This window comes from Sapajus apella, unplaced genomic scaffold, assembly GCF_009761245.1.
Source record: "Sapajus apella isolate SASKATOON/1434 unplaced genomic scaffold, GSC_monkey_1.0 scaffold25, whole genome shotgun sequence".
Classification (NCBI taxonomy): Eukaryota; Metazoa; Chordata; class Mammalia; order Primates; family Cebidae; genus Sapajus; species Sapajus apella.
Window position 1 is genome coordinate 26,794,720 of NW_022436965.1, and position 15,725 is coordinate 26,810,444.

Sequence of the window (15,725 nt, forward strand, 5' to 3'; positions counted from 1 at the left end):
TGGGCTCAAGTTCTGGCTTCATTTCTTATCAGCAGAGAGATCTGGGCAACGGATTTTACTTCTATCTCCCATTTCAAAAATTTTCACCATCATCTACCCAAAAAGCCCCAAGATAGAAAAACGGAAGTCATCCTAGTACCTTCCTCTCTATCCTTCCACATGATCCAATCTCTATGGAGATTGGATCTAATCCAATCTCTATGGAGATTGGATCTAATCCAATTACCAATCTCTATAATTCTACACTTCTAATATCTCTACTCTCCATCCTGGTTCTCTACTTGCATTGATATTTCAGGCTTTCATCATCTCTGGTCTACATTACTCAAAACAGTCTTAAAGGACATGGAAAACTGAGAAGTAGAAGCAGTCATAAGTTGTTGCTGGTTGGTAGAAAATGGTGACCAAAAAAAACTAGGAAAAACAAGAGAATTCAAAGGGCAATGCCAGATTAGTTGAGCTGGAAGAAGGGATTTATAGAAAAGAGTAATATTATAAAGTTAAAAAACTAAAACAGAAGGCCAGGCATGGTGGCTCATGCCTTAATCCCAGAGCTTTGGGAGCTCAAGGTGGGCAGATCCCTTGAGCCCAGGAGTTCCAGATCAGAGTGAGCAATATAGTGAAACGGTGTCTCTATTAAAAAAACAAACAAACAAACAAAAAACTAAAAAACTAAACTAGAGCCAAATTGTGATGAGTTTTACACTCCAAGCTAGAGAATCGGAGTCTTTATCCTGTGGCAACACCTCTTCTTTTTCAATGGTAAAATATTTACTACAGTATTAACATGATTAACTGTACAATGCCTTGCCTATACTTCCCTTCCTCCTCCTTCCGCATTCTCAAATATACCTTAAATCTATATGCTATTATAATAATACCACATCTTCAGATTGTGCTATAAAAACTGACAAGGCGCCAGGCGTGATGGTTCAGGCCCGTAATGCCAGCACTTTGGGAGGCCAAAGCGGGTGGATCACGAGGTCAAGAGATCGAGACCATCATGACCAATATGGTAAAACCCCGTCTCTACTAAAAATATAAAAATCAGCTGCGCATGGTGGTACATGCCTGTTGTCCCAGCTACTTGGTAGGCTGAGGTAGGAGAATCGCTTGAACCCAGGAGGCAGAGATTCAAGTGAGTTAAGATCACACCACTGCACTCCAGCCTGGTGGTAGACAGAGACTCCATCTCCCCCTCCAAAAAAAAAAACAAAAAAAAACACAAGGTGCTGTTCCTCATATTAGCACATGAGAACAAAAAAATAAGTATAGTCTTCAGGAAAGTACTGAAATTTCCAATAATGTGTAATTCAAGTTTCTGGAACTGATAAACTGCTCAGAAAAGAACAGTCTGTCTTCTTACTATAGGAAAGATCTTCCCTCACTCAAACATAGTCAATGATCTGCTAGGGGCAAATTCTTAGGAATAACCCTACTTTACACACTAGTCATATATTAATATCAGACTTTTTGTATATGTGTATTTTAATAGTTTATGGGAACTGTAATGAGGTTCTTCAGTAGTTTAAATTCTTAGCCTTTGGGAAGGCGCAGATCCTTATAAGATCTTAATGAAGGTTTTGGAGACTACCCCTAGAATAATCCACATATGAATATACATTAAATCCTGCATTTTATTTCAAGGAGTTCATGAACCCTTAATACACATTTATAAATCACAAGACTACCTATTCTATAGGATTACTACTTTTCATATGGAAAAGGCAGCAGTTTTGACTCTGTACTGAGAGGGCAGGCATTTCAAACTGTTTTTCTGTTTGTTTGTTTATTTTTGGTGGGATTTACTGATGAATTTTCACTGATCTTCCATTCTCTCATCTAGGTCTTCTTTTTATCAACGGCATATTGTCTATGACCATGTAATAGAGCAAAGCTAAGAGTATCTGGAAGTTAAATTTATCAAATTTACCCTCATTAAAACTATGCTCCAAAAAAATGAGCTAACTAGTCACAATTAGAGATATGGTCATAAAAGCAAATGTAACATTGGTATTTATTTACAACCCATAGCCCATTGTCGCCTAGTCATATTTGGTGCCAACAAACCAAATCAAGACAAGAATGCTACACAAATTTTCTTGTATTCAACATATACAGATATTGGTATGAGTACAATGATGACTAATCTACCTAAGAGATCTCCATATGCAAATGACTCCCATATATCTTAATAGTACCAAATTCTCAGACTTGAACTTCTTTCAATAATGACCTAAACCTCTTGTAGAATCACAAGTATATGATGCCATCTGGTGGATAAAATACAGAAATGCACAAATTCTTAGCTAAATGAAAGCAGAGCTCAGGTCTCCTTGTAGCCACCAAGTCAATATCCTGTTTACTAAACCATGCAGCCTCCTGAGAGTTAAGGGCTTGATTCTATTGCTATAACACACCTGATATGGACCCTATTATTTTAAACACTCCTTAAAAACAAAAGAAGTTCACAGCCACAAAAATCTGGCTGACCTGAACTCTGACCTTCAACTAGCTAAAAATGTGTGCGTTTCTACATTTTAGCTGACCTTCAACTAGCTAAAAATTTGTGTGTGTCTGTATTTTATCCACCAGAATAAAACAGCACCAAGGAAGTGTCCCAGATTTTCAAAATAACTATCAGATGTAACTGGTCTGGAGAGCTATCTACCTTGTTATGACAGGAACCACACATTAGTCATCTCTGCAACTTTCTCAGAACTAAAGACATTCCTGACATACAGCATGTGCTCAGAAATTATAACCCGAATTAAAACAAATCATATGACACAATCCTTACTGCCCTCCAAATAAACATACACAGCCTTAAATTCTGCTCAGGTACCTTTAGTGGGTGCAGGTTGTAAACTGATAATTGGCTGCTGCTTTGCCAATGGCATAAGTGTTGGTACTGTCTGAATAATGATGGTTTTTGCTGGAACACCAGAGTTTGTTTGCGTCTTGGGTGCTGCTGGAAGCAATAAAGGCTTGGGCTGAATCGAAGGTTTTGAATTCACCTGAATTTTTTTCTTTGGAGTCAGTCCATTTTCTGGAGAAAAACCAGACAAACCACAAGTCAACTTGAAGGCAATTACACAAGCCCTAAAAAACAGATTCTGTCACACACCTTTCTCTACACATTATCTTAACTTCTGAGTAACAATCCTTAACTGCAGTTTAAGCATAGCTACTATACATATACCTGAATGAGCTGAAGAAAAGTACTTAAACTGTTACCTTCTTTTATAACCAAGCTGCAGTTTGGGGAATGGGACACACTAACTGGTAAAGGAGAATAGCTAAAATCACAGAATAAAGCCCAGAGATTAATAAGGTAACAAACATCATAGTTGAATGGCCCTCCATTCAGTTATCTTTAACTGAAACTGAAATCTCTCCTTAAAATGATGGGGTCTGAGTCTATTTTAAAGTACCTTTCACCTAAAAAGACAGAGACAACCAAAGATTATTTCTCCCCTTCCCTCTCACAGTAATCACTCACAATAAACAAAACAGCCAGCTTAATAAACACATACTTAATCCGGCATTTTCTTCAAAGAAATGGAACCTAACCTCAATCTGAAATAGAAATAACAGAAGTTAGGAGACAGAGTAATACCAGTCTTGTTCCTAGGACTAGTGACAGGCTTATCTTCCTTCAGTGGCTCTGCTGAAGAGGGACTATTAGAGCTTTCACCATACAAGGAAAGGGGAGACATCTGAGAAGTAGAAGACAAATCCAACTCCTCCTGTAGCAAAATAAAAGCAAAAATTGATGAGTACAATCCTTAAGCAGCAAATTGCACAGAAAAAGAGGAGACCCATATATAAACAGAAAAACACTTCAGGGTAACTTCAAGGGAAAGGTATACTAGGAACTCTATCTATATATTAAGTACCAAGTGACTATCAGCACAAGCCATCAATACCGAAGGAAAAATAACAAAATGCAGAGTAAGTCTATGCTATCCTGTTATATTAAAGATACAATCGTTTCTACACTTCTTTGCACAAACTACACACACACACAAACTTGGTTTGTAGTCGATTTGTTTCTACATTTCTTTGCACAAACTACACACACACACACACACACACACACACAAACTTGGCTCCTAGTCACACATTCAGTATCACTATAAGGTTGCAGTTAAAATGCCAATATCCTTTCCCCATAATCTCTTTTAGTCTTAAAAGAATATCAAAAGCAAAATAATTTTATTTTTATCCTTTTCTATTTTGCAATACTGCCTTTGTTTTAAATGTTGTAAAAGAAAGATGCATGAATGGAGCAGTGCTCTTTTTTTTTTTGAAACAGAGTCTTACTCTGTTGCCCAAGCTGGAGTGCAGTGACGCAATCTCAGCTCACTGCAACCTCTGCCTCCCGGGTTCAAGCGATTCTCCTGCCTCAGCCTCCCCAGCTTTCACCATGTTGGCCAGGCTGCTCTCGAACTCCTGACCTCATGTGATCTGCCCACCTTGGCCTTCCAAAGTACTAGGATTACAGATATTAGCCACCCTGCCCAGCCAGCAGTGCTATTTTCTTTAATTTAGTGAGTGAATTCATAGTGATTGAGATACATAAATGTAACATTCGAATTTTCCCGAAGTCTTTTAATATTCAGTGAATCTGTCTTATTTTGTTAGAATAAAAAGAAACACAGGATAAAAGTAGCAATTCAATTCAGACAGAAAAGATGGTATGTATGATCAGGCAATAGACATAATCTCTGCTTCATACCATCTTCAAAATAATCCATAAGATTATAATATAAAAAGAAAATTTAAGAGAATACTTGTTTACTCTCAGGATGTTGCAGACCCTCTTATATCAAAACACCCAGAAGCCATAAAGGAGGAAAAAATAGATTTGAACAAATAATAATTAAAATATTTAACAACAAAAACTAGACTCTAAACAAAGTTAAAAGATACATATTGGGAGAAAATGTTTGTGAAAAACAAGCAAAGGGCAGGAACAGCCATTTCACTGAAAAGGAAATGCAAACGGTAGCCAAAGGCAAATTTAAACTTTTTTTTAATCACAAGAAAAATTAAAACAACCTGGAGAGGATATGAGAGAAAGAGACACGGTCAGTCTCACCGGATCCTTAACACCTACTCAGCACGTATGCTGAGCAATATGTAGAGTGTATTAAAATATATTTCCGGGCCAGGGGCGGTGGCTCACGCCTGTAATCCCAGCATTTTGGGAGGCCGAGGCGGGTGGATCACGAGGTCAAGAGATCGAGACCATCCTGGTCAACATGGTGAAACCCCGTCTCTACTAAAAATACAAACAATTAGCTGGGCATGGTGGCGCATGCCTGTAGTCCCAGCTACTCGGGAGGCTGAGGCAGGAGAACTGCCTGAACCCAGGAGGCGGAGGTTGCGGTGAGCCGAGATCGCGCCATTGCACTCCAGCCTGGGTAACAAGAGCGAAACTCCGTCTCAAAAAAAATAAAATAAAATATATTTCCAAGAAACCAAAGAGTACAAGAGAACATGGGAGGAGACTATTCACTTCATGGCCTTTGACTGATGCTTAAAAGATATTCGAAAAAACTCGACAAGTATGTCTCAACAAAATCCTAGAAAACAAGGATTAGAGGAATATTTTCTTAATATTAAAAAGCTATGAGTAATTATACAGCCAAAGCCAATGCTGAATGCATTACTATTGAAGATTTAAAAAAAGATACCTGCTTTTTCTGTAATTCTAGTATAACTACACTAAAAAAAGGAAATTTTAAAAAACATTAAAACAAAAGACAGAGTGCCTTTTAGCAAGGTAATATGCTATGTACAGAAGCACTTGTAACAATCCACTGGAAAAAAATTTTGACCTTGAAAATACTGTATTAATACTCACTTAGAAAACATAATAAAAAATAAATATTTCAAGCCAGGCACAGAGAGACAAACATCACATGTTCTCACTTATTTGTGGGACCTAAAACCCAAAACAACTGAAATCATGAACACAGAGTAAAAGGATGGTTACCAGGGGCTGAGAAGGGTAGTGAGAAGCTGGTAGTGAGATGATGACGGTTAATGGGTTAAAAAAATAAAAGAGCTGGGCGCGGTAGCTCATGCCTGTAATCCCAGCACTTTGGGAGGCCAAGGCAGGTAGATCACAAGGTCAGGAGTTCAAGACCAGCCTGGCCAGGATGGTGAAACCCTGACTCTACTAAAAATACAAAAATTAGCCAAGCATGGTAACAGGCACCTGTAATCTCAGCTACTCGGGAGGCTGAGGCAGAGAATTGCTTGAACCTGGGAGGTGGAGGTTGCAGTGAGCTGAGATCGTGCCACTGCACCCTGAGTGACAGAGCAAGACTCCGTCTCAAAAAAATAGGAGAAAGAAGAAGACATACTCTTTAATAGCACAGCAGGGTGACTATACTCAATAAGAGCTTAACTGTACATTTTAAAATAACTAAGAGTGTAACTGGATGGATTGTTTATAACACAAAGGATAAATTCTTCAGGGGATGGATACCCCATTTCCCATGATCTAATTATTTCACATTGCATGCCATGTCAAAACATCTCATGCACCCCACAAATATAATATGCCTACTATGTACCCAGAAAAATTACAAATAAAAAAGATTTTTAAATAAAACAAATAAATATTTCACTCACAATGGTAATAACAATTACAAAATACCTAGAAATTTTCTAAAGAATGTGCAGGATCTATATGAAGAGAACTACCCAACTGAACTAAGAGGCATGAAAGAAGATTTGAGTAAACAGAGAGGTACACAAATATTGTTGAATAGAATGATTACAAATGATTATAAAGATAATACAGTTAGGAAAACTGGCTCACTTCTAGAGAGAAAATTAAAACTAGATCCCTACCTAACACCACATATTAAAGTGAACTCTAAGAGTATTAAGAAACCTAAATGTGAAAGGTAAACCATATAGTTAACAGAAGAAAATGAAGGAGAATATCTTTGTGACCTAAAAACATAGAAGGACTTCTTAACAACTTCAAAAATAAACCATAAAGGAAAAGAAAAAAAAGATAATCCTAAGTAATTCAAAATTAACTATTTATACTTAATAAAGACTACAAAGTTAAGAGGTAACAGAAAGGGAAAAGATGTAGGCAATGTCTAAATCCAACAAGAGTTTACTACTTCAAATATACGAGGAATTCCTACAAGTAAACAGGGGGACAACAACTGAGTAGAAATTCTAGGCATATATCCTAAAGGACTTCTCACATGGGTCTGCAAGGGAACATTTTTTAAAATATTCATTGTGGTGTAGGTAAAATGCAGTGAATGCATACTTAAATGTTGTACAGAGTTAGATAAAACAGATTTGATGTACACAAAGCAAAGGACAGGAAGAAACAATACATAAAGGAAAAAGAATGCAAAAAGCTCATAAGAATCTAAAGAAACGTTGAATACAATAACCAAAGAAACACAAAATAAAACAAAGTAAAAGCAAACAACAACAAAACATATTGTGCCATGGGGCAAAAATTAAAGCCAGACAATGCCAAGCATCAGAAAAGTCACAGGGATCCTCAGGCACTGCTGCCAGCCTACAGAGTACTATGATGATCCTTGAGAGCAATATGGAAGCACCTGTCAAATTAAATACCTGCACATTCAACCACCCAGCAACTTCAGGCATAAACTGGATTTCCCACAAGTCCACAAGGAAATATTTTTTTAAATATTCATTATGGTGTAAGTAAAATGTAGTGAATGCATACTTGAATGTTGTTCAGAGTTAGATGCAACAGATTTGATGTACACAGAGCAATAGGAATTGATGCTAAAAACACTGTGCTGATTTTTAAAAGTAAATAATACAAAGATATCTACTATAATATCATTTACATAAATTTAAAATACATGCATATAATTGAAATCAGATGAACTTTTTAATAAACTGCACTAGAATAATCCTTTTGATATTCATTTGGAAAAACATAAAATTGGATTTGTATCTCATATCATACACAAGGCTAATTTCAAATAGATCAGAGATCTAAATACGAAAAAGAATATCTTATGATAAATACATATTCATAGTCAGAAAAAATATATTCTTTCCTGAATAATTTTATCCTACACCACTAGATGAGGCAAAGCAAGACCATCACCCATGCAGAGAAGCAGCCTGGTGGAATGCCAGGGTCCAAGAAGGGTAGAGGGGGCACTGATATGGCAGGCAGCCTGGCATGAGGAGTCAGAGCAGAGTGAAGATGGCATCCACATGGGAGACAGCCTGGTGTAAGATGTCAGAGACCAAAGGAGACATGTTAAAAGAACATAAGAACTGGTTTGAAGGGATCCTCACTGGCAAATCCAGGACAATGTAAGATCAGAATAAATAATTATAGTAATGAATTATAAATCTGTTGGATAAAATAAGAAATGATGAGTCCATACTGATATTAACAAATAAATGAACAAATAAAAAGTTCTATAAGGAACAGGATATTTTTACATAGTCTTAAACTATCTTCCACAAAAAATATTTATGGCAAAAAGAGAAAAAGCAACTTCGCAATGGAATAGGTTAGCAGACACCATCTCTGAAGTGATCAAAGTGAACATCATCGGTATTAGAAAAAATCAGAATTGGGTCATCAAAAGTAAACGAGAGGGATACAGCACTTCTGTGACATTCCTGCTACAGGTATAAAACCTGAATCTGATCCTAAGGAAACAACAGACAAACCCAACTGAGAAATATTCTTCAACCAGCCCCTAATCCCCAAAAGTGACAAGGTGAAGAAAGTCAAGGATTAATGAAGAACCGTTTCACATTGAACAAGATTAAAAAGACTAGACAACTATATGCAATGCTTGATTCTGAACTGGATCCTTTTGATAGTCTACAGGACACCTCTGAGATATCTGGCACAATTTAAATGAGAGCTGAAGGTTAGATTATAGTAACATATCAATGTTTATTTTCTGATTTTGTGCTTGTATTATGGCTATCTAAAAAAATATCTGTACTCGTAGGAAGTAGACCCTAAAGTATTGGAGTGATAGGGCATTGGACTGGCAACTTACTCTCAAGTGCAGAAGGGAAAAACAAGTTATTTGGAACGTACTCACAACACTTTTGTGAATTTGAGATTGTTCCAAACAAAAAAATTAGCATAAACAAAAAATAAGAATAAAAATATGAATGAATTATAACCTCTGAGTGGTAAAAACCTTCCTTTGAGTGACAAAAAAAGAGGCAATGAAAGAAAAGATCAATTATTTGGCTATAGAAAACAGTATACCTGGGGAAAATAAACACCAGAAATAAAGAGACAAAAGAAAAATTGGGGAAAAAATATTTCCAGCTTATTCCACAACTAAGGACTAATAACCCCAATATATAATAAAGCACCTAAAATATTAAAGAGAAGACCAATATAATTCAATTAAAAATGAACAAAAATTTGAACTGACAGTTCATTTAAAAAAGAAAAAGAAATGCAGCCCAGCGCGGTGGCTCAAGCCTGTAATCCCAGCACTTTGGGAGGCCGAGGCGGATGGATCACAGGGTCAACATGGTAAAACCCCATCTCTACTAAAAAAAAATACAAAACATTAGCTGGGCATGGTGGCGCGTGCCTGTTATCCCAGCTACTCAGGAGGCTGAGGCAGGAGAATTGCCTGAACCCAGGAGGCGGAGGTTGCGGTGAGCCGAGATCGCGCCATTGCACTCCAGCCTGGGTAACAAGAGTGAAACTCCGTCTCAAAAAAAAAAATGCAAATAGGCCTTACACATATAAAATATATGAACAGATATTTAACCATACTTATAATAAAAGAAATATAAAATAAAGCCTATTGTGGAGTGACGATGAGAAAACAGGCGCTCTAACATACTGCCGATGAGAATGTAAAATTTTACAACCCCTATAGACAGAAATTTGGCAATATCTAGCAAAATTCAAGTGTATTTACCCTGGTGTCAGCAATCCCACCTCTTGGAATATATCCCAAAAATATTCTGGCAAAAAAATGAAGTGACTTATGTACTAGGTTATTTACTACAGCTTATTCGAGTCTGGAAAAGACTTATGCACCGGTTATCTCAGTCTAGAAAAGAGTAAAAACACCACAAATACTCATCAATAAGGAAATCACTGAATTAAGCATGATATGGCCATACAATGAAACATTATGTAGCATCATGGGAAAATTATATATTCAGAAATTAGAGTCATCCTGCTAAGCTAAAAATGCAAGGTACAGAACAGGGTATATAGTATGCTGCCTTTTGTATAAGAAAGGATGGAAGTGACAAGGATAGAAACCAGTTTTTCTGAATACATCTTATATAATTTTGACTTCAAAAATAAATTATTAATTTAAAAAAAATTAAATCATTGGAGAAATTGTGCGACCTCAGAGAGCTACAAATAGTAGCAATCAGAGAAAAGCTCCGTAAAGGAAGTAATTTTTGAACTGGACTTGAAAGATGCATTTTCCAAGACAAGAAAAAAATGGGGCTATTCCAGGCAGAAGGAAAAGGATGTACGAAAACCTAGAACTGTAGGAGCAGCGATCTCACTGCTGTTGTTCACTGCCAGCATCTGGAACAGTGCCTGGCACAATGGCTGAATGAGTAGAGTGCATAGGCGCTCTCAGGCAGGAACTCTCACAGGGCTCAAGCAAAGGGGAATGTGTCGAAGTAGGTGGGGATAGCAAGAAAGGAGACTGGAAAGGTAAATGGGGGACAGATCATGGAGGGCCTAGTACTCTGGAGAATTTAAATTTCATCGTTGTAAGGGCTGGGAAGTTATTAAAAGGTTTTAAGAAAATGACTGATACAGTCAAGCTTGTGATACTGAAATATTTCTCTTTGAAGATTCCTCTGCTAAGAAAGGTTTAAGTGGTTGGCAGGCTGACCAGTTAAAATCCTATTGACTTCATCCAGGTGAGATGGTGATGGCCTGGCAGGGGCAGAAAAGATGAATCCTTGAATTAATATGTGCATAAAACCACCAGGATTTAGTAACTAAATGTAGAGCCTGCAGGCACAAAGATATCACAACTTATAGCACATATAATATACTAAAATATTATTTGAATTTTTTATTTTTATACTTTCCCTTTCCCCATTCTAAAAAGTACCTAAATCAGGTACTTCCTTTTCCTGGCCTGAGGCCTTTTGTCTGGACACAGAGCAGAAGCATTCTTAAAGAGCTACCGAACTTCTATAAAAGCATCAGCCCTTGAGGAATTGCCATACAGTCTTCAATAACGGTTGAACTAATTTACATTTCTACCAACAGTATAAAAGTGTTCCTATTTCTCCACATCCTCTCCAGCATCTGTTGTCTCCAGATTTTTTAATGATCGCCATTCTAACTGGCATGAGATGGTATCTCAATGTGGTTTTGATTTGCATTTCTCTAATGACAAATGATGAGCATTTTTTTCATATGTTTGTTGGCCGCATATATGTCTTCTTTTGAAAAGTGTCTGTTTAAATCCTTTGCCCACTTTTGAATGGGGTTGTTTTTCTTGTAAATCTGCTTTAGTTCTTTGTAGACTGTGGATATTAGCCCTTTGTCAGATGAGTAGATTGCAAAAATTTTTTCCCATTCTATTGGTTGCCAGTTCACTCTAATGATTTTTGCTGTGCAGAAACTCTTTAAGTTTAATTAGATCCCATTAGTCTATTTTGGGTTTTGTTGCCAATGCTTTTGGTGTTTTAGTCATGAAGTCCTTGCCTATGCCTATGTCCTCAATGGTGTTGCCTAGGTTTTCTTCTAGGGTTTTTATGGTGTTAGTTCTTATGTTTAAATTTTTAGTCCATCTGGAGTTAATTTTTGTATAAGGTGTAAGGAAGGGGTCCAGTTTCAGCTTCCTGCATATGGCTAACCAATTTTCCCAACACCATTTATTAAACAGGGGATCCTTTCCCCATTGCTTGTTTTTGTCAGGTTTGTCAAAGATCAGATGGTTGTAGATGTGTGACATTACTTCCAAGGTCTCTGTTCTATTCCATTGGTCTATTATCTATGTTTTGGTACCAGTACCATGCTGTTTTGATTACTATAGCCTTGTAGTATAGTTTCAAGTCAGGTAGTGTGATGCCTCTAGCTTTGTTCTTTTTGCTTAGGACTGTCTTGGTTATGCTGGCTCTCTTTTGGTTCCATATGAAATTTAAAGTGTTTTTTTCCAGTTCTGTGAAGAAGGTCAATGGTAGCTTGATAGGGACAACATTGAATCTATAAATTATTTTGGGCAGTATGGCCATTTTCACAGTATTGATTCTTCCTAACCAGGAGCATAGACTGTTTTTCCATCTGTTTGTGTCCTCTCTTATTTCCAGGAGGGGAGGGATAGTGGGGGGGGGGGAAGTGCGGGGGGGGGGGCGGGGGGAGGAGGGGAAGGGATAACACTGGGAGAAATGCCTGATGTAGGCAAGGAGGGGTGGGGGTGGAGACAGCAAACCACCATGGCATGTATGTACCTATGCAACAATCCTGCAGGATGCAGGATGTGCACATGTACCCCAGAGCCCAAAGTAAAAAAAAAAAAAAAAAAAAAAATAGTCAGCCCCTTCTAAAGGTAGCACTAGGCATTCCCGAACTAAGGCAATCATTCTAGATTCTGTGGCTAAAGAGATATAAAGACTGACCATATTACATTCTTCTATGTCCATATATAAAGAACGTATATTCTAACAGGAAGGAGAAAGAAAGGCAGGGGGAAGACAGTAAGCCAATAAACAAAACAATACTGGATACTGTTAAAATGCAATGAAACAACGAAATTATGGAGGCATGAGCAGAAGGGAAAGAGGGCAAAACCAAAGGCACTAACAACTGTCTAGCTCCCAAAGGCTCTTTCTTGAGTCTCAGTTCCCTCATTAAATGAGAGAATAAAGCTCATGGTAGTATTCAACAAATGTCAACTGCCTCCCCCATATATATATTTTCCAGATAGCATTATAACCAAAATCATTGTAAAAGACTGGCTACTCACAGGAACATGCTGAGTTGAAGAGTAAGAGTCCACTGACTGAGGAGACGAGATTGAATAACTTGAGGAGGCTGGAGAAAGTGGCTGAGGTTCTGCCTTAATATCTTTAACTGGAAAACATGGAGGAAAGGTTTTACCCACTGGACAACAAAAACTTTGAATAAAATGAACAAGAAAGAAGGTAAAATCTTTTAAAATTCAATCAGATATGGAAGCTAAGGTCACCAAAATATAACAAGTGAAAATGCAAGATGCAGTATCTAGTATGCTTACACTTGTGTAACAAATTATATATGTGGGGGGGAGGGCTGTATGTGTACACTTGCATCTGCACTAATTCTCTGGAAGAGTAAACAGAAGAAACTGGTAACAGCGGTTGTCTCTGGAAAGCAGAACTTGTTGGTTGAGGGATAAAAGCAGGAGACATTTTTCTACTATACAGATTTTTGTACCTTATGAATATTATACCACATGCAAAATATTACAGATTCCCAAAAATTTAATTTTAAAAAAGTAAGAAACAAGAAATAATTATTCTGGAAAGCATTTTTGACAATACAATTTAAACTCATAAAAAATGTTCGTATCTTTTAAACTACTAATTTATCCTATAAAAATGTACTGAGCAACCAGGCAGTGTCCCTTGGTGTCAAAGACAGAACAGGGTAGGGATGGTAGGTAGACTGTGTTTTCCAGAATTAGCCATACAATGATCTTCCCTCATGATCTTCTATAATATGATCTTGCAACTTCCCCACCAAGAAGTAGAGTCCATTTCCTCACCCCATGAATTTAGGTGGGCTTGACTCCTTCAACCAAGAGAGGACAGAGTAATGCTACGTGAATCCTGAGGCTGGAAATGCAGCCTCTGCTTTGTGTGCCGGAACACTCACACTTGGAAGTCTGACTACCCTGAGACCACCATGACTTGCGAACACCACACCACATAGAGAGGCCCTATTCAGGCACTCCAGTTCATAGTCTTGTCTTCAAGTCATTCTACCCCGGGCGCTACACATATGAGTGAAGAAACCTCAAGATGATTCTGGCCCCCAAATGTCAAGCTACTGCAGTCTTCAAATCTCCCCAGTTGTGGTCTGGATATTACAGAGCAGAGACAAGCCACCGGAGCACCCAGTCAAAATTTGTGACCCATAGATTCTAGCAATTTAATAAAATGGTGGTTGTTTTAAGCAACTAAGATTTACAGTAGTTTGTCAAACAATAAAACCAGAACACTGACCTTGTGTATCCCATATTCTATAAAGGCAGGCAGGCATGAAGCAATATAATACATAAAATAAAGAGGAATAGGTAGTGCAGGGGTAGGGAGGAATTCAGATAGGATAATGTGCTGCTTATTTATTCACTGTCTCTCAGCACCAAATCCACTTTCTATAATCTGTGATACAAATTATTCCCAGCTGGCATCCTTTTAAGTCCTGTCAATAGGAGATACTAGAAAGATGCTAGAAGTGAGGAGAAGCGATAGTCTTCACTCTACCATCAGCTGTACCCCAACATTGGCAATTTGCTCCAGGTTTCAGCTTCTTTCAGTATACTCAACCCCGACTTCATCAGGCCCCCTTAAAGATAGTATCAGCAAGGTGCTTCCCCTTCTCAGAAGTACATGTGTTAAATGCATGGGAACTCCTCTACCAAGTTCCTAGGTTCTGGTAACCCAGCCTCTTCCCTTGGATTCCCTGAGTCCTGTCTGGTTCTCAGGTTAATCTTATATAGAGACATTATTCGAAATTCAAAATCAATATTTCCATTTCTGATATGAACTATTTATGCATTCATTACACTACTGAAACATAACTATGAAATTCCTCATATCCATTTTTGACAAGAAATTTGTTTACACAATTGCCATACCAGAAGTAGAAGGAACAACACCAGGAATCTTTTAACCTATCAATATAGCCCAATAGCCCTGCCTAATTTTGAGTATGACCAAACTGCAAAATAAAATTGATCTGTCTAAAGCTTTTACCAGTGAAACACATAATTACCTGTACAGATTTGGTTGTGAATGTCCCAAATGTCTGACTCCCAAGGCATCAAATCCAAATCAAAATCAAGATGATCAAAATTGTTTTCCTGTAGGTTTCAAATCACCAAAAGAACATTAAAAGAATAAAACATATACATCTTAAAATCAAGCTATCAGACACAATTTGGCACGAATAATGTAACTGCTATTAGCCAACCCAGTAAAATGAATATTCTAAGTCAGTCTTGTATGAGAATACATCTTGGATAGCCTAGAGATTCAGTTACCTGAAGCACAGTAGTAACTACTAGGAAAGAGGTAAGGGATTCAGTATTTAAAAGATTCCGTTGGCTTCACTCTTTTCTATGAGAACAGACCTTTACAGTAGTCAAAAATGTGTCTTTTATCATAAGAGAAGTCCAGCAAAATACATTTTCCCATTGCCATTAAGATAAACAAGACAAAGCAAACGCTATTCACAATATAATCTCTATATAAAATAGAAAGAATACAGACATATCCAAAAGACAGGCAAGAATCATAAAGAGCGTAGTTACCACTGAGTAATTTTCCCTTTTTTCTACTGTTCTATACATCCTAAATTTCTAAAACTTTTAAGAATTAAAAAAAAAAAAACACTTGTTAATCCTATAATACACTTTTTAATCCTATAAAATAAAACTAAGTTTTTCAAACAGGGGTCAGCAAACTTCTTAAAGGCTCCATTAAGTGCTTTTCATTTAGAT

At 37.3% G+C, this 15,725-nt stretch overlaps 1 protein-coding gene across 2 annotated transcripts in view; it reads right to left on the bottom strand.

Annotated features, from left to right (window-relative positions):
* Positions 1 to 15,725, bottom strand: part of ATF6 (activating transcription factor 6) — a 191,457-nt gene that overhangs the window by 164,812 nt on the left and 10,920 nt on the right. For both annotated transcript variants that reach the window (XM_032291587.1, XM_032291586.1), the window contains exons 3-6: positions 14,999 to 15,086; positions 12,987 to 13,093; positions 3,620 to 3,749; positions 2,846 to 3,049 (exon numbers count right to left, since the gene is read on the bottom strand). In XM_032291587.1, coding sequence (XP_032147478.1) covers positions 2,846 to 3,049; positions 3,620 to 3,749; positions 12,987 to 13,093; positions 14,999 to 15,047 — 490 coding nt within the window. In that variant the 5' untranslated portion in view covers positions 15,048 to 15,086. The remainder of the gene's footprint in view (positions 1 to 2,845; positions 3,050 to 3,619; positions 3,750 to 12,986; positions 13,094 to 14,998; positions 15,087 to 15,725) is intronic.